The sequence below is a fragment of the Vicia villosa genome, linkage group LG6 (genome assembly GCF_029867415.1).
Source record: "Vicia villosa cultivar HV-30 ecotype Madison, WI linkage group LG6, Vvil1.0, whole genome shotgun sequence".
Lineage (NCBI taxonomy): Eukaryota > Viridiplantae > Streptophyta > Magnoliopsida > Fabales > Fabaceae > Vicia > Vicia villosa.
Genome location: NC_081185.1, coordinates 8369336 through 8392575, shown reverse-complemented (window position 1 = coordinate 8392575; position 23240 = coordinate 8369336). Strand labels below are relative to the sequence as shown.

The following is a 23240-nucleotide window of genomic DNA, read 5'->3' as shown; positions in this document are numbered from 1 at the left end:
AAGTGACTATGGAAAATTAGAAAAGATTATATACTTCAATAAAAAATATCAGAATGAAAAAATTTTATTTATTTAAGGATCTACTTGATCTACTAACCAATGCCAACACCCAAACTAACTCAAATGAACCTTATGAAGTGGGTAAAAATGGAAATGATGAAAATAAGGAAGGAGTTTTTGTTGAAAAAAAAAAGGGAAGAAAGTGGGAAAGAAGTTGAATAAAAAGAGTTGGAGAAATATCAAATTGAAAAGGTAAACATAAAAGACCAAAGAACAAAGGAGGAAAAATTGAAAAATTCACCTGTTCAAATTCTGCCTTACCCACAGACTCCAACCAAGAACAAAAAGCAGTACTCAATGTTTGTAGGTATTCTCAAAATATTGCAGAAAAATACATTTTGTAAATCCTTGGAGAAATTGCCTTCCTATCTCAAATTCACGAGGGAGGATATGAAGAAGAAAAGAATATATATTTAAGAACCCTAACACATACGTCAAGTTAATGACGTTAACAAGCGTTTGTTGGGAGGCAACCCAAATTTTTAACTTTAGAATTTCTTTTATGCAGATTATATTTCTCTAGAATAGGTCAAAAAGAACATGTTTTGAGATTCTGCAGGACTTTCACTAAGCAATATCATTCACTCTCTGAGCGAAAACTTCACATGTATTTCATTTCCTGAGTTTACATAGGTTTGCCCAGTGAAATGTTATGGCCATTAAGCAAATATTTGAGGATCCTTCATGCTTGTTGTCTCTTGCCCCTATAGTGAGATTCAACATATTCGCTAAATTTGTGGTTCTGATCGATGTGAGTCAAAGTATCAACCAAGCTTAGTCATTACCGTCTTAGTCGAGGAGAGTTGGTGCAAGTCTTTAGCGTCACAAGGAACCGTCTCCTGCCAAAGGTGGGGTTTTTGTCCGTGCCCCAAGTGTTTTCCTAGTTCAGGGTGGACGTTTCCAAGGCTCTACCGCATATGTTATTGGAATGAATAGTTCCTAAAAAGGGGTGTGCCAGCTGCACTTCAAGGATGTTCGACCTAGTGGGATTTGTTTCATAAACACAGTCTATGCTATATTGTTGAGGATTATGATAATACTCATACGTACAATATTTCTCATAGCAAAAGATTCATTTATTCAAATTTTTAAGAACCTTGAGAAACGCTTATCTTATGTGTAGGGCATTGATACATGTTTCTAGGATAATCGACCATAGGAAGCCTGTGTTTGGCCTTCTAGCGATCGATTTTATCTTCGAAATGATATGAGTCATGGTATACCTATATTATTTTATTTATCTCATATATATAGGCCTTATATATCTATCCTCCTTTAGTATGTCGTATATGTGTTTTCTAATATAAAGGGTGCCTCGTTGTATTGGTAGTTTGCTTTCCTGATCATGAATGTCGTTCCCTTCCTATAAGGTCTGAACATGGGTATTTGGTTGTACCTACAGTAAACGCCCATGAATGGTAACAACTTGTATCCAACCGAATTATTTACCAATTTATCTATGTTAGGCAATGGATTAGAGTCTTTTGGACACACTCAGTTGAGGTCAATATGATCGACATACATACGACCCCACTTCCCGTAAGTTTATTAACTAATACGATGTTAGATAACCATTTCATGTATTTATCTTCAAAAATGGAATTGGTTTCTAACAGTCTTTTGACTGTGCTAATGATAGTTTCAACCTTTATAGATTGCTTTCTTCTCTGTTGTATGTGTCAATTCATCTAGCCGGATGGTAGAAGTTGATTAAGCCAATATGCCTTCTTCGTGACTCGTCGGTGGATCCATTAAACCCACATAGTTATTTTTCTCCATCCATTTTGGCTAGTGTGTAAGCGATCAACTTTATTATTCATCTATGAACTACCTTTAAATCATGTCCACTTGAGTGTCTCTAATACTAATATCGCCTATAGTTATGATAAACAAGGATCTTGAATTCGTGGCAAATACCCGTTGCTATGAGGATATTGAATTTGTAGCAGATACTCGTTCCTCCAACCGTGGTAGCGTTAATCCGTGGCTGCTCACAATTTCCCTTCTAAATTAGGTGAGATTTGGTGATGACGAAGGGATCGTCTTTGTCTTATGGCTTCCTCCTGGATCTCACTAATTACAATAATCAGAATCAATAACTGGACCAAGGAAGCTAGATGAGGTAGATTCCACCTTAAGGTTGGGAATTGTCTGAGCATCATCTGCGATTTCTTCGTGATTTTGCTTTGGATCAAACGAGTTTTGATCGTGGAATTTCAAAGGAATTATAGGTCAATTCCCACATATGGCACCACAATTCATTTTTGAAAATAGAATAGGTGTTGATTGATGACATAAGACTCTAGAAACAGTAATGATGATCTCAGATTCGGTAACCCAGAATAAACCTGCAAGGTAGCACTCCAACATCTAAGTGAGTTACAGAGTCCACGATGAATAAAGTAAAGGGTTAATAGTAATTCACCCTCTGTAATGTTAGCGAATTTTGCTTTTTCCCTCCCTACATTTTGGCAACGATTTTTTCAAAAAAACCATTGCCAAAACCTGCCTTTGACAACGGTGATGGTAAACCGAAACACGCTCATATTATAGGGGGTAAACTACTATTAACCCTAAAGTAAAAGTGGAGATGAGAGAAATGTACATTAAATCTCATGTGTACACTATATACGTTGGATAATTTCAATTGAGTAATTGAGTAACGCATATGATTAGGCTTTGGAATTGTAGTTTTGACTAGCACAAAATAAGTTGCTTTTTTTAATGTTATTTAATTTTGTATTTTGATGATTGGAAATAAAAATCAAATATCTTTAAACATCCAACGTCTATGCACAATGTAGCCGACAACAAACCATATTCAATTTCCCTTGCTTGCATAGGTTAGAGTTCATCTATTAAAACATTTTATTTTCTAAGAAAAAAACAAAAAAACAAAAGAACAAATTGAGACAAACATAGTTGACTTGAAAAACAAAGAAACTAAGTCGGCAAAGTGTACAAAGTACAAACAAACAACACACACTTATAGACAAAAACCCTAAACCAGTCCCTAGTTTCATTCATTCCCTTCTCCTTAAACCAACCAAACACAAAAAAATTCCCAATTCGTAAAACACGAAAACAGTTATAAAAAATCTCTCCAATCTCAATGGCCGGTCAACGAACTTCGTACGGAAACAAACGCTCCTACTCCCACACCGACGACGGTGACTCCAGACCCAAACGCCGCAACCCCGGCGGCGACGAGTCCCGCGACACGTTTCTCATAACCCAAGACGACACCGTCTACCGCTACCTCTGTCCCGTCCGCAAGATCGGGAGCATAATCGGCCGCGGCGGCGAGATCGTGAAGCAGCTTCGCGCCGAGACGAAGGCGAAGATCCGGATCGGGGAGACGGTTCCTGGATGTGACGAGCGTGTTGTGACGATCTATAGTGTGGCGGATGAGGCGAATGAGTTGGAGGAGTCTGGGGAGTTTGTGTGTCCGGCGGAGGATGCGCTTGTGAGGATTCATATGAGGGTTGTTGCGGAGGATTTGAGGGGGCGTGGGGAGGGGGAGGAGGAGGATGTTGATATGGAGAAGGAGGAGAGTCAGGTTACGGCGAAGCTTTTGGTTCCGTCGGATCAGATTGGGTGTGTGATTGGGAAAGGAGGGCAGATTGTTCAGAATATTAGAAGTGAGACCGGGGCGCAGATTCGGATTCTTAAGGATGAGAGGTTGCCTCTTTGTGCTTTGAACTCTGATGAACTTGTTCAGGTTGGTTTTGAATTGTGATTCTTTTTTCATTGCTTTGTGGATTTTGTTGTTTGATTTCTATGTAGTAGTTGTATTTTGCATTGTATAAGCTGCTATCATATAAGTGTTTATGAATAAGTTATTTCTATAACAAAATATAAAATAAAGTCAGACTCTTTTTAGCTTAAGTTATAAGCTATTTGCTATCCGGGAGATGAGAACTTAGACTATGTTTGGATTGATGGAATCTGATGGAACAGGGTGGTATGAAATGAAATGGAATACCAACTATGTTTGGATATCATAAGATGAACGGAGCAGAATGGAAAAGAGTGAAGTGGAATGAAGCGGAGCAGAATGTAGATTCCATTCCATTGTTTGGTAATTTTTGGACGAAACAAGGCAAGTTCATCATTCCCTCCAAATCGGAGAAATATGGTGGTGAGTGATGGAATGGAATCTATACCACTCAATTTTGATCCGCTCCATCCGATTTTAAACTATCCAAACAATGGAATACCAATCAATTCCATTTCATTCTGCCCCGTTCCATTTGATTCCATCAATCCAAACATAGCCTTAGGGAAGTATGGTAAAACCAATTTAGTGTCATAAATTGTTTTCATAAGCTTTTCCAAACAGTTTTACAAATAAAGTTTTTATTTCACTACAGATCTCAAATTACCCAATTCTAACACGCACTATAGACATAGTTAATGAAAAACTCAAACTATATATTTAAATAATACTAATATCTAATGAAATTAATATTTATTCTGTTTTTTTAATTGGTTGTGTTTATATTCTGCAAGCACAATAATTACTTGTAAATTCATGTGTTATTGTTGCATGAGAAATTATTGTATGTCTTTGCTCACAATGCTGAAACTGCAGATTTCTGGTGAGATTGGGGTTGTGAAGAAGGCTCTGATTCAGATTGCATCACGACTTCATGACAACCCTTCGCGTACTCAGCATTTGCTTACTTCTTCGGTTCCTGGGGTATATGCGGCTGGTGGTTCAATGGGGGGTCCTCCTGGTGGGGCTCCGATCATGGGGATGGCTCCTATTGGTGGAGGTTATGGGGGGTATAAAGGTGATGTTGGAGACTGGCCACCACGGTCCATGTATCCGAGTTCAAGGGATGAAGGTTCTGTGAGGGATTTTTCAGTCCGGTTTGTTTGTCCAATTGCTAACATTGGAGGTGTGATAGGTAAGGGCGGTGGTATAATAAATCAAATTAGGCAGGATTCTGGGGCTACAATCAAGGTTGATAGTTCGGCGACTGAAGGAGATGACTGCTTAATAGCCATTTCGACAAGAGAGGTGAAATGTTTATTTATTTATTCAATTTGTTTGTGTTGTATGAACATATGATATGAATGTATGGCTTTTTCTAGTTTTCATAGAGCTTTTTGGATTGTGTTTATGCAGTTATTTGAAGATTCTTTCTCTCCAACAATAGAAGCAGCTGTGCGTTTGCAACCACGGTGCAGTGAGAAAATTGAAAGAGATTCCGGGATTCTCTCTTTTACTACCAGGTTACTGGTGTCAAACTCTCGAATTGGTTGCCTAATTGGTAAAGGAGGAACAATCATTACTGAAATGAGAAGGCTTACAAAAGCTAACATACGCATCCTATCGAAGGAAGATCTCCCTAAAATTGCATCTGAAGATGATGAAATGGTGCAGGTGAGGGCATTATTGCTTGGGTGATTTTTTTTTCTGTCGTGAAACCAGAAGTTGGAATACCCAACGAATCTGAATTATCTTTTTTCTTTTTCTCAATGCTTTATTAGATTTCGGGGGAATTAGATATTGCCAAGGATGCACTTGTCCAAGTACTTACACGGCTAAGAGCAAATATTTTTGATATGGAGCGTTCTGTCTCATCATTCCTTCCACCAGTACTTCCATATCTTCCTGCTTCGCCAGAAGGACCAGATGGTTTGAACTATGACGGTAGAGATGGAAGAAGACATGGACGTGGCCATTCTTATTCAGATGGCTATGGAGGCCCAAGTGATTTGGCATCTGGCGACAGTTATGGAAACTATGGAGGCTCTCAGGTTATTTTTTTACAGCCATTCATTTTTCGAAGATTTTAAGTTTGAATGAGCGCTGCTTGGTCAATTATTTTTTCTCAATTCATTGTTCTAACTATTGTTTCATATGCAGCAGCTTGGTCGAGGCGCTCCTTATGGAGCTTACGGTGGTTATGCTACGGGACGAACTAGTACTTCTGGGTAACCAAATCATTTATTTTATGTTCCAAGTTTCATAATTATTATTCCGTTTTTCAAGTTTCCACATTCTTCACTATACATATTGCGAAGAGGCTACTTTCACGGATATTATCTTCAAGGTGTTAGATAACTCGTCAATACTGACATTTGGTTTATATTGTCAGATTGTCTGACAGATTATCTAGTCAGGGTGGTGTTTCTCGGAGGAGAAACCATGGTTACTAAAACTTGATGGGTCCTTGCAGGTGATTTTAGTTTTTTTGATATGTTTTTTGTAGTTTATCTAGCAACTTCCTACAATATAGGCTATTCACATTAGCGTATAACAGATTGATATCCTAACCTGACCAGTGTACCTTGTAGAATTCTGATGCTCTTGTTTTCCCTTTGTTGCCTTTCCCTTCCCATCCCAACAGCTGAGTTATGTGAAGCCCTGAAGCCTACTGCCTAAACTGGAAGACCTGATGAACCACGGTTTGACAAACTCATGGCCCACCTTGAGACGCCTCAACCTAGGGACTGACAAACTCATGGCCAAGCCAACCTTGACGCCTCTATCTAGGGGACCAAACATGTTGGAGACTATTGAATTTGACCATGTCCATTTTACCTTACTTCCCAAGCTTCGTAATTTGTGCTCTCCCAAGAACCTATATGAAACAGCTTGCCTTTGTGGCTGCTTTTTGATTCCTCTTTGGTTGTCGTTAGATCTAAAACACCATGTAGCTATGATCCTTTGGGAGAGTTGTATACCTGTATTGTTATTGTTGGCTTTTGTTTTTCCCGATAGCATTTTAAACTTTGTCTTTGAATTTAATAATGTTGGTTCCTGGTAATTTGACCTTTTAGTCTTCATATGTTAAATTTGAGAGATCTTGTGTCGTCTGTCTTTTGCAGGAGTCTGATCTAATTTGACCTTACACAACTGTTTGTAATGCGTTTTATTAGTTTGTTCCGAGTTGGTTGAACTTTTTCCAGTTCGACTCCTCTGGTTATATGAGCTGAATGGACCGAATATAAGACTGATTTTAAGAAATCTGTACTTAGTTTTGTAAAAGCAATTCAATAGATCAAAACCACATTCAGTCGAACAACTTAAACAAGTTCCGTTTCGTTCAAATCTCATTCTTCCGTAGGACCAAATAAGAGCGAAGGCCATACAACCATACCGAACTACTTATCACACAGGGGTAATATGTTTGAAACCAAACACCAAACTGGTTTGGTGGATAGTTTTCCAATACATTCCTAATAAGTAACCTTCCATTCCATGTTTGTTTTCACGTCTTAGAAAGGACAGTCAGTGCAATAGAACTGTCACCATAGTGATATTTAGTTTAGGGCTTGATCTATAATCGATCTATTGTAGGTGAGTCATAACTTGCATATATCTAAGATATATATATTTATGATTTGAACATGTGACCTGTCGCACAACATCAACTTCATCCATTTCGCTAACATTGTGACGTTTATTGCGACGTTCACTTTTTAAAATTTTCGGGTACAATATTAGGAAATTAGTTGACATAAATGTCATGCAAACAACACCATACTCCAAACGCCAGTTTATTGTTTATTTCTTTCTGAATGTGTTAACGTATAATATTCTCTCAAGTATGTGTCTGCAAATGTTGGCCTTGAATGAGCTAAGCACAGGAGCTTGGAAGACCATCGGTTCGATGTTAGTCTTGCACTTCGTTTAGGTTGTTGCTGGATACTCGAATCAAATGTTAACATGCCACTTTGGGATTCTTGGATTCTGGAAATAGTTTAAGACAGTTGAATTTCAATTATCTTTTGTTGTCCCCTCCCCTTTTCTGGAATATTAACTGAATTTCTTCTTGTAACTAGTGGAACAGCTAATCTACTGTATTAGACTATTGAAGATTGCAAAGGTCACATGGTGTGTTTCAATTGTATTAGCAAATATATGCTTCTTTTTGTTTGACCTGTAATTTTTTGTATGCATGTGTCTATAATTAAATGAAGTTTAAATGTTTATTTTCTCAGAGGGTTATATGGATATGCATGCATGCACTGACGGTTTAAAATAAAATAGTGTAATGTTATTCAATAGAAAACCTAAGTAGTCTATCATGTTGTCAATTTTTTTTTAAAAATAAAACTGTAACATGACTTGATATATGATCGGGATTGATTGACGGTCTAAAACTAATTTACACTTTTAGCGTATCATTCATTTTCTCTTTCTCGAGTTATTATTATTATTTATGTGTTGGCACTGTGTCTCCTGAGTATTTCAATGCTTAATAATATTTTTATTGTTTTTTATTTTTGAAAGTATTATTAAACATTGGAATGCACACTAGACACAATACGAACACAAATAATAATAATTTCAAAAAATAAAATAATCAAATTTAAATTCATTTATTATTATTGTGTTGGCGTAGATTTTAATACTTTGTGATTTGTGGTTGTTACCAATACTAACATTAGTTTGTAATAAAAAAACAACATTGTAAATTTCATGGTTCACACCTATTCATATCAACTTCAACAATAGCTATAATAGAGAAGCTATTGTCATCAACCTTGACAAAGTATTGATTAATGAGCTCTATTGTCTTCAACCTTCTTAATAAAGTATTTATTAATGAGTTTTACATCGGTCGGTTGGAATAGAAAATTTCTATTGTCTTCAACCTTCTTGATAAAGTACTAGTATTTATTATTTACTTCGGTCGGTTGGAATAATCGAAAATTCAAATTTTTTGTTATCCATTTTTGATTTGGAAACAGTAACATTTGATCCCATCCTGAAATAAAGTTAAAAACAAGAAAACATGATTCATAATTAAATTGAAGTTATAAAAAAAACAGTACTAGGATATTAGCTTATGAATGTTTGAAAATGGAGCGAGATTGGAAGAGAAAATAAAGCTTGAGGATGCTCTTTTCACTCCAGGTGTTATCCAATATCACAATGAAAAGTCTCGAATGCCTCTAGACGCATCTTTTCCAAACAAATTTAAGAAGACATCTTAGAGCATCTTCAATGGTGCAATTTATTTTTGGGTTCTTTATGGGTCCCACTAGCCACATCATCTTAAAATAATTTTTATAATTTTTATTTTAATTGTATAATTCTAAAAAGTTATTATTGGGCCCACAACTTTACCTCATAAACTAATTTGATTGGGTACCACAATTTTTTCATAGTTGCATTGCAATGCAATGGTACTATGATGTGGCATGTCTAGGTGGAGAACTTATTAGAAGGAACTACCATTGGAGATGGTCTTAGTTCTATTTAAATTTGTCTGAAGATGCATACATTTTCGTATATATTTTAGGCGCGTTTGAAGATGCATTTTTGAAAATATAAAAGATAAATTTGAATTTTTAAGAGTGCGATATGCTCATACAAGGCAAATTTCCCATAAAGCTTTGATTGAGTGGTGGAAAAGAGAGTAAATGATGTAAGGCAAATTTTTATTTAAGTAATGAAGGTATTAAATTGATAAAATATATTACTATTTAAATACTGATCTTTTAGAGATGCATAAGTGGTTATTAGAAAATTTAAGGAAGGTTCAAGGTTTGGTGTTTTAAGTTATCTGTATTATATGGTGTATGTGTATGATTTAATATGAAAATTTCTTTACCCACCTTCCTATGGGTGGTCACCTCCTGCGAAAAACCAAAACTACCCCTGCTTCGGAAGTTCATTTCCGAAAGCGTGTTTTTTTTAAAAAATTGACTTACTTCGGAAGTTCATTTCCGAAACAATTATTTCGGAAGTTCACTTCCGAAATACTGCGATTTCTGCAGATTTATCAAAACACTCCCCCTCCCCCAATCATTTACCCTAAATCAAAACAAAAAGTGGCAGAGGCGAAAATTTGTGCAAACGGAATTCCAAAGCTGCATCAAGGCTCCAATCACACTGCTAAACAACATTCAAAAGCCCTCAATCCTAACACTTTGTAAGTTTTGAAATTTTTAGATCTATTATTCAAATGCATGTTATTTAGGGTTTTAATTACATAAATGATATATGGCTAGGTTGTTAGTAGTATTTAGGTTGTTTAGAAGCATTTTGATTTGGTTTGAAGGTTGATTTAGGGGTCTGGCATGGAAGTTGCAGAAAATTGCATCGCAGGGGTGTTTCGGAAGTTCATTTCCGAAAACACCTCCCTCCCAGTTTTCGGAAATGAACTTCCGAATTGTATCAGAAGTTCAAATTTTTTTGTTTTTTATTTTGTCTCGCATATTAATCGATTTCAACTGTTTACAGGAACATGTCAGACAACCAACAAGCACGCAGGACTGCGTCTTCTAAAGAGGGCGCTAAGGGAAGAAAGAGTTCTTCAAAGAAGGAGGTGAAAGAGGTGAAGGAGGTGAAGGAGGTGAAGGAGAAGAAGAAGCTTTTGACTGGTTCTGCTTCTCGTCCCCTGGGAGTCCATGGCTCGGACGCGCAGGCTCAGCCTTCAGGCGTGATCAACGCTGATGGTTCTGATAATGAGTGGGATGAAGATTGGTATAATTATCTTCATTCGGAGGAGTTCGCTCGTCAGGAAGAATAACGTGTTTTTTTTGTTTGATGTGTATTTTGTAACGCTCGTCGGGCAGAATAACATGTTTTTGTTTTGTTTTGTTCTGATTTCGGATTGTATCGCACAGTGTATTTGTATTGGATTTATCATGTTAGTTTTTGGAAGTGGTAACCGGGGTCGGAACATATGACGGATGAGGTGGATGTCTGGAGGAAGTAGAACTGGAGACACGTCCACCACGAGACAAAGTAGCCAATCAATGTAAGCTATAGTTTATGATTATCATCTGGGGAGGTCATTTCTAAAAAATCAAGATTAAAAATAATAAGATTTTTTTTCCAATTTTTTGTAATGACGTCCCCTGATGATAATGATAAATTATAGCTTACATTGATTGGCTCCTTTGTCTCGCGGTGGACGTACCTCCGGGTCTTCTTCCTCCGGACATCCACCTACTCCGTCATATGTTTCGGCTCCGGTTACACCTCCTCCGTCATTTGTTACTTTCAGTTGTACGTATTTTTATTAAAATAATAAATAAACCTTTTGAAATTTGGAAGCCTTTTTTCTCCCCACCACTCTCTCATCCCCACCTACCCGTGTTTAGCAATATGTAACTTTAATTTTATATAATATTATCGTTGTAATTTTCACCCGATTAAATAAAGCGAATTGTTCATTTTCTTCTGTCCAGACCTATTTTCGGAAGTGCATTTCCGAATTCCTCCAAGGGGGGTGCGCTCGGAGATGAACTTCCGAAACACCACATTTTCTGAAAAGTGACTTTATTTCGGAGATGCATCTCCGAAATCAATATTTTATATTAAAAAAAACACGTTTTCGGAAGTTCATTTCCGAAAACACCTTTTTTCCAAAAAAAAGTACCGTTTCGGAAATGAACTTCCGAAACAAGGGGTATTGTGGTAAATTCACCGGAGGTGGCCAAGAAGGTTGGGAGGTGGGTGAAGAAATTCTCTTTAATATGTCAAAAATTTAAAGGTGAAAATTGTGAAATGATTATTTTTGAAATTGCCTAAATTAATATTGTCGGTGATATAAGTAATTGTTTCATAAAGATCAGACAATATTAAATTTATATAATATTTTTTTAATTATTAATTCAAATATTAAGGTTAAATTAGAATTGTTTGATCTAGATCAAATAGACTTCAATGCCAGAGATGTGTAAATGCTCGAAAATTGGATTATGTGAAAATCAGGTTCGAATACCTAAAAGCGCAAACGGGTAAATGTCGAGTTCCAATGCACTTTTATTGAAATAATATTTATCATTATTTAATCAAGGTGATGTTTTAGATGATAAAAATTATACCGACCAAATTGTCGTTGATAAAGAATCCACAGTTTAATAAAAATATTTTTTTTTATGCATAAATTTAAAATGTAATTAGTTTTAGATTTTTTTGAATGAGATTCTTGTGAATTCAAGTGATGAATATCCAATCACATTCAACCTCACCGGATTTTTTATATTACTAATTAAATTTAATTGAAACTCTAAAATAAACATAATATATATTATTTAATGGGAAATATAATTGTATTAAAAAATATATTGTCAATCGATCATAATCGTCATCAATTAGTTTTGTATGGATTTTAAAATTTGAAATATTTAAATGCTTAATCTTCGTCCTTTTAGAAAATTTAACTTGTCTATAATAAGTTGTGTGTATTATATGAAGTATGAGTATGATTTAATATGTAAAACATTTAAAGGTGAAAATTGTGAAATGATGATTTTTGAAATTGCCTAAATTAATATTGTTGGTGATATCAGTGATTGTTTAATATAGATCAGACAATATTAAATTTATATGATATTTTTATAATTAACTCAAATATTGAGGTTAAATTAGAATTGTTTGATCTTGTTCAAATAGACCTCAATGACAGAGATGTATAAATGCACGAAAATTGGATTATGTGAAAATCGGGTTCGAATACCTAAAAATGCAAATGGGTAAATATCGAGTTCCAATGCACCTTTATTGAAATAATATTTATCATTATTTAATCAAGATGATGTTTTAGATGATAAAAATTATACCGACCAAATTGTCGTTGATAAAGAATCCACAATTTAATAAAAATATATTTCTTTTTATGCATAAATCTAAAATATAATTAATTTTAGATTTTTTGAATGAGATTCTTGTGAATTCAAGTGATGAATATCCAGCCACGTTCAACATCACCGAATTTTTTGTTATCACGAGTTAAATTTGATTGAAACTCTAAAATAAACATTATATATATTATGCAATTAGAAATCTAATCGTATTAAAAAATATATTTTCAATCAATCATAATCGTCATTCATTAGTTTTGTATGAATTTTAAAATTTGAAATATTTCTATGCTTAATTTTCAACCTTTTAGAAAATTTAACTTGTCTGTATTAAGTTGTCTGTATTATATGATGTATGTGTATGATTTAATATGTCAAACATTTAAAGGTGAAAATTGTGAAATGATGATTTTTGAAATTCCCTAAATTAATATAGTCGTTAATATCAATGATTGTTTAATAAAGATCAGACAATATTAAATTTACATAATATTTTTTTTATCTTAATTCAAATATTGAGGTTAAATTAGAATTGTTTGATCTTGATCAAATAGACCTTAATGCCAAAGATGTATAAATGCACAGAAACTGGATTATGTGAAAATCAGGTTCAAATACCTAAAAGCAGAAACAGGTAAATATCGAGTACCAATGCATCTTTAATGAATTAATATTTATCATTATTTAATCAAGATGATGTTTTAGATTATAAAAATTGTACTGAACAAATTGTCATTTATTGATAAAGAATCCACAGTTTAATAAAGCGGTATTTCTTTTTATGCATAAATCTAAAATATAATAAATTTTAGATTTTTTGAATGAGATTCTTGTGAATTCAAGTGATGAATATCTAGTCACGTTCAACATCACCGAATTTTTTTTATCACGAATTAAATTTGACTTAAACTCTAAAATAAACATTATATATATTATGCAATTAGAAATTTAATCGTATTAAAAAATATATTGTTAATCAATCATAATCGTCATCCATTAGTTTTGTATGGATTTTAAAATTTGAAATATTTCTATGCTTAATTTTCAACCTTTTAGAAAATTTAACTTGTCTGTATTATAAGATGTATGTGTATGATTTAATATGTCAAACATTTAAAGATGAAAATTGTGAAATGATGATCTTTGAAATTCCCTAAACTAATATAGTCGTTGATATCAGTGATTGTTTAATAAAGATCAGACAATATTAAATTTACATAATATTTTTTTTTATCTTAATTCAAATATTGAGGTTAAATTAGAATTGTTTGATCTTGATCAAATAGACCTTAATGCTAGAGATGTATAAATGCACAAAAATTGGGTTATGTGAAAATCGGGTTCGAATACCTGAAAGCGCAAACGGGTAAATATCGAGTTCCAATGCAATTTTATTGAAATAATATTTAGCATTATTTAATCAAGATGATGTTTTAGATGATAAAAATTGTACTAACCTAATTGTCGTTTATTGATAAAGAGTCCATAGTTTAATAAAAAGGTATTTCTTTTTATGCATAAATCTAAAATATAATAACTTTTAGATTTTTTGAATGAGATTCTTGTGAACTCAAGTGATGAATATCCAGTCACGTTCAACATTACCGATTTTTTTCTCAACAGTTAAATTTTATTGAATTTCTAAAATAAACATAATATATATTATGTAATTGGAAATCTAATCGTATTAAAAAATATATTGTTAATCAATTATAATCTTCATCCACTAGTATTGTATGGATTTTAAAATTTGAAATATTTCTATGCTTAATTTTAAACCTTTTAGAAAATTTAAGTTGTCTGTATTATATGATGTATGTGTATGATTTAATATGTCAAACCTTTAAAAATGAAAATTGTGAAATGATGATTTTTGAAATTGCCTTAATTAATATAGTCGGTGATATCAGTGATTGTTTAATAAAGATCAGACAATATTAAATTTACATAATATTTTTTTTATCTTAATTCAAATATTGAGGTTAAATTAGAATTGTTTGATCTTGATCAAATAGACCTCAATTCCAGAGATGTATAAATGCACGAAAATTGGATTATGTGAAAATTGGGTTTGAATACCTAAAAGCGCAAACGGGTAAACATCGAATTCCAATGCAATTTTATTGAAATAATATTTAGCATTATTTAATCAAGATGATGTTTTAGATGATAAAAGTTGTATTGATCAAATTGTCGTTTAATGATAAAGAGTCCACAGTTTAATAAAAAGCTATTCCTTTTTATGCATAAATCTAAAATATAATAACTTTTAGATTTTTTGAATGAGATTCTTGTAAACTCAAGTGATGAATATCCAGTCACGTTCAACATCACCGATTTTTTTTATCATGAGTTAAATTTGATTGAAACTCTAAAATAAACATTATATATATATATATATATATATATATATATATATATATATATATATATATATATATATGTAATTGGAAATCTAATTGTATTAACAAATATATTATCAATCAATCATAATCTTCATCCATTAGTTTTGTATGGATTTTAAAATTTGAAATATTTCTATGCTTAATTTTCAACCTTTTAGAAAATTTAACTTGTCTGTATTAAGTTTTTTTTTGGCAAGAACTTGTTTGTATTATATGATGTATGTGTATGATTTAATATGTCAAACATTTAAAGGTGAAAATCGGGAAAATGATATTTTTGAAATTTCCTAAACTAATATAGTTGGTTATATCATTGGTTGTTTAATAAAAATCAGACAATATTAAACTTACATATTTATTTTGTATATTCATTCAAAATTTGAGATGAAATTAGAACTGTTTGATCTTGATCAAATAGACCTCAATGCCAAAGATGTATAAGTACATGAAAATTTGATTAGGTAAAAGTTGGGTTCGAATATCTAAAAATGCAAACGGGTAAATATCGAGTTCCAATGCACTTTATTGAAATAATATTTAACATTATTTAATCAAGATGATGTTTTAGATGATAAAAAATATACCGACAAAATTGTCGTTTATTGATAAATAGTCTACCGTTTAATAAAAATGTATTTCTTTTTATGCATAAATTTAAAATATATTAACTATTAGATTTTTTGAATGAGATTCTTGTGAACTCAAGTGATGAATATCCAGTCACGTTCAACCTCACAAAATTTTTTTATATCATCGATTAAATTTGATTGAAACTCTAAAATAAACATAATATATATATATATATATATATATATATATATATATATATATATATATATATATATATATATATATATATATATATATATATATATATATATTATATATATATATATTATGTAATGGAAAATCTAATCGTATTAAAAATATATATTGTTAATCAATCATAACTGTCATCCGTTAGTTGTGTATGAATTTTAAAATTTGATATTTTTCTATGCATAATTTTCAACCTTTTAGAAAATTTAATTTGTCTGTATTAAGTTGTCTGTATTATATGATGTATGTGTACGATTTGTTATGTAAAGTATTTAAAGGTGAAAATTGTGAAATGATATTTTTGAAATTGCCTAAATTAATATAGTCGGTGATATCAATGATTGTTTGATTAAGATCAAACAATATTAAACTTACATAATTTTTTTTTATATTAATTCAAATATTGAGGTTAAATTAGAATCGTTTGATCTTGATCAAATAGACCTCAATGCCAGCGATGTATAAATGCATGGAAATTGGATTACGTGAAAGTCGAGTTCGAATACCTAAAAGCGCAAGCATTTTTATTGAAATAAAATTTATCATTATTTAATCAAGATGATGTTTTAGATGATAAAAATTGTACCTACCAAATTGTCGTTTATTGATAAAGAGCCCACAATTTAATAAAAATGTATTTCTTTTTATGCATAAATCTAAAATATAATAACTTTTAGATTTTTTTGAATGAGATTCTTGTGATCTTAAGTGATGAATATCCAGTCAAGTTCAATCTCACAATTTTTTTATCATCGATTAAATTTGTTTAAATTTGATTGAAACTTTAAATAAACATAATATATATATATATAATCATATTAAAAAGTATATGATCAATCAATCAATCATAATCGTCATCCTGTGTATGGATTTTAAAATTTGATATATTTCAATACTTAATTTTCAACCTTTTACGGATACATCTATTTAGGGTCCGTTTGTTTTATTTAAAAAATTTTTTGTTGTATTTTTGAAAATTATTTTTATAAAATTATTTTTGAAAGTATTATAATATTTTTTATTTAAAAGTCATTTTGTATGAATTGAAAGATTACTTTTGAAATCATGTATTATCAATATACATTATCGATTATTAAAATATAGTCAAAATCATAATTTTTTTAAAAAATTGTTGTTCAAAAATGATATTTATAAAAATCTATTTGAAATAACTTTAAATTTAAGTAATTCTTTTTAAAATTTTAATATCTAAAATTTTTTATAATAGGAGAATACAATACTTAAAATAGTATCTTAAGAATAATTATTTAAGCAAAAATTTTAAAATTCTTTTTAATTTTTTTAAAATAAAAATAAAAAACATTTTTTTAAAAAACTGAAACAAAATGCAATAATGATTCATTTATCTTTGTATCTCAAGAGCCATATTTGAATTACTATTTTGAAATATATAAACTAGTTTATTTTCCAACTCTTTTATTTATTTACTCTATCAACTCTTTATTATAACACTCTTTCTACGAAAATTAAAAATCTCTAATATTAATAAAAAGTAGCCTAGTATAAAAGTTATAAAAATTAATAGTATTATTTTTATATATTTATTTATATTAATATATTTTTTAAAGAAATTATTAATGTTATGTTTCTCAATAGTACTTTAATAAGTGTTTTTTTATAAAGAAATCATTAATGCTTATTAAATTTTGAAAAAATAAATATATTAAGGGACATTGAAAAAAAATAGAAAATAGTCTATAAAAAAGATCACAAAGAATATTTGTTTGACTCAAATCTCCTTTATTTATAAAAAAAGCATTGTTAAACTCAAATATTTAATGCTTTTTCCTTAATATATTTTTTATGTAAGATTTTAAATTGCAAGGACATCTCATGCTATCCATGCTTATCATAGTGTTTTCAAAAATAAATAATATTATTGAACAAGTCTATTATATGTATCACCTTAAAAAGTTATTTAATAAATAAAACCGAAAATAACAATAAATAACATAGAGGAACAATGTTTTTTTTTTTTTTTGTAATTGTCATATTTTAAATTTATAATGATGGGTTATAAGATGAATGTTTTTTTTTTGTAATTGTCATATTTTAAATTTATAATGATGGGTTATAAGATGTATGTTTTTAAAAAAAAAAAATCATATTCTCATAAGTATACAGATTATTTTCACCTATTTGTGACCTTTTTAATAAATTAATCCAGGTAGTTATAGTTTAATGTTTTCAAGATATTTTTTGTTTTTCAATCTTACCCGGATTATCTTAACTGAAAATAAATAAATATTAACTCATATTTAGTTTTACATTAAGGATACTATAATTAGAAAAAGTTAAATGTAATTAAATGCAATAAAGTCATATTTAAATTTTTGATATATTGAATGCACGCTTTCCAAGAAAAAAATTATATAAATATCTCTTTAATTTGTGCCCTAAGGGCACATGTTAGCTTTTCCCTTAGTTTAATTGCTAATTTTATCATATACTACATGTTATCAATATTTTATTCAACTAAATAATGTATCCATTATTAGTGATCAACTGGCTTATAAGCTATCTACTATAACCTTAACCTAATTAAATAAATTATCAATTTTTTTTTCTTCAAACTGACTCATGTCAATACCTAATAATACAAAAAAAATGACTATTAGCAACTGACTTATTAAAACTTTTGTTAGAAAACACAAATGAATAAAATTTAAGATCTGAGGAAAAATAAATTTAGTGTAATTCAACTGAGACAATTGAGTCTTATGATGACTAAAAATAAAAATGTTTTAGATTGGCGAAACGGCTTAGCAAAACCTCCTAAATACTAAAGGATAAATCCAAAATATTCTTGCAAGTGAGCGATGAATATAGACGGGACCAGAGGACCAAACATCAGATCTATACTACTTGCTCATCATTAGCCACTGAATTCAATATGAGGATTTTCCATATTCCACATTGTGTTTTTTGGGAGCAATTCTGACCGCCCTTCATATATAAGCTTGTCCACGTGCCATAACATGTACATTTTTCATTCAATCTTGTAAGTTACTCCTCTTTGACCTCACATACATGGGCGTTTGAGTTCTAACCTTCCAGACACACTCTCGCTTTGCCGCACTAGAGACTAGCATCACCACATAGAAAGAACTTCATATCTATATCTTATCAATATTTGAATAGTGGTTGTACTTGTGGGAATATCCAAAGTCTAGTCCCCCACTCATCGGCGAAGGAACCCATTCTCAAAACACATTATTAATAACAAGATTCTCAAGTCTCTTGATAAACTGTCGAAGTTGGATAATTACGATGGGAGCAGAGATCTACATAAAGATATTAAACAATATATATTATGCATGACTATCACCGAGCATGGTGAAATGCACAATATTCGCCTTAACCTTTCAAGGATCTGTCATGATGTGGTTTAAAACCTTACCTGACGGCTCCATCAAATCCTGAAAGAAGTTGTGTGATGAATTACTTCTCATTTCAAATAAGAAGGAAGATAATTTGACGTTTTATGTGGGAATAGTCCTCCCATTTGGGACTTGTTATTATTATAAAATCAAATGAAAAGAACTTTATTGGATTGAGCAATAAAATTTCATTGATAATCTTAATTTAAATGCTTTTAACAAAATATCTGTTGGCTATTTTGCAGAAGGGCGACTTTCAATTGCCTTCGTTTAGGAGGGAAAAGAAGAAGAAACGAGATGAGATGGTTTTTTAATGTAAAAAATTCGTTTTTTCATTTTTTCTTTCACGATATCCTTATATTTGGGGCATTATCTCCCTTTCTCAATGGTCGTTCCTTATTTGATATCCCATTGTGGCTTGTTGGTCCGCTTAGGTCATTCATTACCCTTGCATAGACATTAGTCTGATTCATGTCTAAGCTCTCGGTGGCATATGATTTGTTTGAAGATTTATTTGCAATAAAATATCAGGAATAAGACCTTTATTATCTTATTAGGCTCATTAGGCCCAAGCATTACCAATACATAGTGGTCAACCCATTGAAGAATTGAAGGTCACAACTGTTGAAAAGTATACCGTCTTTGTGTGCGCTGAATGGTTCCATTTACATGATGTCATAGGTGTTAGAACAAGATTTGTTCTGATCAATTATCTTAGTTTTGATGATAACAATAATATGAATTTTGCTTAAGATAATATGGTACTCTAATCCAATGCAATTTCCTTTTCAGGAAATATATAAAGAGTATGCATAATTCAGCGCTCAGAAGCTTTGTCTCAAGGGTTCAGCATGCAACATCAGAACATGGTCTGGCAAGACATCAGAAGATGGTCGAAGCAGAATTAGAACATGAGTCTATGGAAGCATCAGAAGAACATGAGATCAGAAGCACTGAAGTTCTGATGGTATCACGCACAGAAGCACTTCAAGGTCAGAAGATCAGAAGATGCTTTGCACCAAGCTGTTTGACTCTGATGATATTCAAACGTTGTATTCACAAACATCAGATCAGAAGGAAGTACAAGTGGCAGGCTACGCTGACTGACAAAAGGAACGTTAGAAGCTATTAAAGGCAACGTCAGTAGACACAGCGTGAACAAGGCTCGAGGTAGTTGACAAAAGCGTATAACATTAAATGCGATGCTGTACGGAACACGCAAAGCATTAAATGCACTCAACGGTCATCTTCTCCAACGCCTATAAATATGAAGTTCTGATGAGAAGCAAGGTTAACGAACTTACACAATTTCTATGAATATTAACTTGCTGAAACACTGTTCTATTCGAAGCTCAGAATCTTCATCTTCATCAAAGCTCACTACATTGCTGTTGTAATATATTAGTGAGAATAAGCTTAAACGATAAGAGAAATATCACAGTTTGTGATTATAGCTTTTAAGAAGCAATTGTAATACTCTTAGATTTGATTACATTAAGTTGTAAGGAACTAGAGTGATCGTGTGGATCAGAATACTCTAGGAAGTCTTAGAGGTTATCTAAGCAGGTTGTAACTAGAGTGATCGTGTGGATCAGAAGACTCTAGAAAGTCTTTGAGGGTATCTAAGCAGTTGTTCCTGGAGTGATCAGTGTGTGATCAGAAGACTCTGGAAGACTTAGTTGCTGACTAAGTGGAAAACCATTGTAATCCGTGCGATTAGTGGATTAAATCCTCAGTTGAGGTAAATCATCTCTGCGGGGGTGGACTGGAGTAGTTTAGTTAACAACGAACCAGGATAAAAATAACTGTGCAATTTATTTTTATCGGTCAAGTTTTTAAAGCTACACTTATTCAAACCCCCCCTTTCTAAGTGTTTTTCTATCCTTCAATTGGCATCAGAGCGCCGGTTCTAAGGTGCAAGCACTTAACCGTGTTTAGAAAAGATCCAGGAAGAGAAAAACGCTTCAGTAAAAGATGGCTGATGAAACTGCAAAGTCTACATCTACATCTGGCTCTGCTGAGCAACACAACGGTAACAATGGTTATACTAGACCGCCGGTATTTGATGGTGAAAACTTTGAATACTGGAAAGATAAACTGGAAAGTTACTTTCTTGGTCTAGATGGTGATCTATGGGATCTTCTGATGGATGGTTACAAACATCTGGTAAATGCCAGTGGCGTAAAGCTGACAAGGCAAGAAATGAGCGATGATCAGAAGAAGCTTTTCAGGAATCATCATAAATGCAGAACTGTTTTGCTGAATGCTATCTCTCATGCTGAGTATGAGAAGATATCTAACAGGGAAACGGCCTATGACATATATGAGTCCTTGAAAATGACTCATGAAGGAAATGCTCAAGTCAAGGAGACTAAAGCTCTCGCTTTAATCCAGAAGTATGAAGCCTTCAAGATGGAGGATGATGAAGACATTGAAAAGATGTTTTCAAGATTTCAAACTCTTACTGCTGGATTGAGAGTTCTTGACAAGGGATACACCAAGGCTGATCACGTAAAGAAGATCATCAGAAGCTTACCCAGAAGATGGGGTCCTATGGTGACTGCATTTAAGATTGCGAAGAATCTAAATGAAGTCTCTTTGGAAGAGCTGATCAGTGCCCTGAGGAGTCATGAAATTGAACTGGATGCAAACGAGCCTCGAAAGAAAGGTAAGTCTATTGCATTAAAATCCAATATCAAGAAATGCACTAACGCTTTTCAGGCTAGAGAAGAAGATCCTGAAGAATCAGAATCTGAAGAAGAAGATGAACTGTCCTTGATCTCCAGAAGGCTAAATCAACTCTGGAAGAACAAGCAAAGGAAGTTCAGAGGCATCAGAAGTTCAAAGAAATTTGAACGTGGAGAATCTTCTGATGACAGAAGATTTGACAAGAAGAAGGTCATGTGCTATGAATGCAATGAGCCTGGACACTTCAAGAATGAATGTCCAAAACTTCAGAAGGAAAATCCCAAGAAGAAGTTTCATAAGAAGAAAGGTCTTATGGCAACCTGGGATGAGTCAGAAGATGATTCAGACTCTGAAGATGAGCAGGCTAACTGTGCGCTGATGGCGACAGAAGATGACGGATCAGAATCTACATCAGAATCAGATTCTGAAGAGGTATTTTCTGAACTTACTAGAGATGAGTTAGTTTCCAGTCTAACAGAACTTCTGGAATTCAAGTCTCAGATTAGTCTCAAATACAAAAAGCTGAAAAAGCTATTTGAATTTGAAACGAAGAAGCTTGAGTTGGAAAATTCTGAATTAAAAGAAAAAGTTTTAAAATTATCCAATAATGTTGGATCTCCTTCCAATTCAGAAAAATCCACTCCTAGTCTAAACCATATTCTGAAAGAATATGATTTAAGTTTCAGGAAGTTCTTATCTAGAAGTATTGGCAGAAGTCAGCTAGCTTCTATGATATATGCTGTGTCTGGAAACAGTAGAGTTGGCATTGGTTTTGAGGGTGAAACCCCATACAAACTTGAACCTGTTGATAAGATGAAAATCACATACAAGCCATTGTATGATCAGTTCAAGTATGGCCACTCACATGATATTAGGTACACTTCACATGCTCAAAGTTTTCACATTACACACACTAAGAAGCATGTGACACAACCTAGGAAATATCATGAAACTCACATTAAGAATTATCATGCTGTTCCTCCTATTGCTTACAATGTTAAACCCAAGTTCAATCAGAACTTGAGAAAATCTAACAAGAAAGGACCCAAGAAAATGTGGGTACCTAAGGATAAGATTATTCCTATTGCAGATATCCTTGGCTGCAAAAAGGACAAAGCACAACATGTCGTGGTACCTGGACTCTGGATGCTCACGACACATGACAGGAAGAAGGTCTATGTTCCAAGACCTGGTGCTTAAGTCTGGAGGAGAAGTCAAGTTTGGAGGAGATCAGAAGGGCAAGATAATTGGCTCTGGAACTATAAAGTCTGGTAACTCTCCTTCCATTTCTAATGTACTTCTTGTA

At 32.4% G+C, this 23240-nt stretch overlaps 2 protein-coding genes across 3 annotated transcripts; both read left to right on the top strand.

The window, feature by feature from the left end:
• Positions 1 to 2987: 2987 nt before the first annotated feature.
• On the top strand, positions 2988 to 7936 carry LOC131608836 (RNA-binding KH domain-containing protein RCF3-like). Of its 2 annotated transcripts, none has more exons than XM_058880412.1 (7): positions 2988 to 3781; positions 4655 to 5086; positions 5195 to 5452; positions 5560 to 5829; positions 5939 to 6006; positions 6171 to 6251; positions 6423 to 7936. In XM_058880412.1, the coding sequence occupies exons 1-6, from the start codon at positions 3173 to 3175 to the stop codon at positions 6229 to 6231; spliced, it is 1698 nt and encodes a 565-aa protein (XP_058736395.1). In that variant the 5' UTR covers positions 2988 to 3172; the 3' UTR covers positions 6232 to 6251; positions 6423 to 7936. The 2 variants fall into 2 exon arrangements, with proteins under 2 accessions (XP_058736395.1, XP_058736396.1); XM_058880413.1 differs by having other exon boundaries at positions 2989 to 3781; positions 5942 to 6006.
• Positions 7937 to 9627: 1691 nt separating this feature from the next.
• On the top strand, positions 9628 to 11012 carry LOC131611200 (uncharacterized). Its single transcript, XM_058883295.1, has 2 exons — positions 9628 to 9959; positions 10271 to 11012. Exons 1-2 carry the CDS (start codon positions 9649 to 9651, stop codon positions 10557 to 10559), a joined length of 600 nt encoding a protein of 199 aa, XP_058739278.1. The 5' UTR covers positions 9628 to 9648; the 3' UTR covers positions 10560 to 11012.
• The last annotated feature ends 12228 nt before the right edge of the window (positions 11013 to 23240 follow it).

Excerpts from the sequence above, each read along its gene's own strand:
- LOC131608836 (XM_058880412.1), top strand. The coding sequence starts at position 3,173 with ATGGCCGGTCAACGAACTTCGTACGGAAACAAACGCTCCTACTCCCAC. Across the intron at positions 3,782-4,654 it reads ACTCTGATGAACTTGTTCAG|ATTTCTGGTGAGATTGGGGT; the intron begins GTTGGTTTTGAA and ends CTGAAACTGCAG. Across the intron at positions 5,087-5,194 it reads TAGCCATTTCGACAAGAGAG|TTATTTGAAGATTCTTTCTC; the intron begins GTGAAATGTTTA and ends GTGTTTATGCAG.
- LOC131611200 (XM_058883295.1), top strand. The coding sequence starts at position 9,649 with ATGGGTGGTCACCTCCTGCGAAAAACCAAAACTACCCCTGCTTCGGAA. Across the intron at positions 9,960-10,270 it reads GCCCTCAATCCTAACACTTT|GAACATGTCAGACAACCAAC; the intron begins GTAAGTTTTGAA and ends AACTGTTTACAG.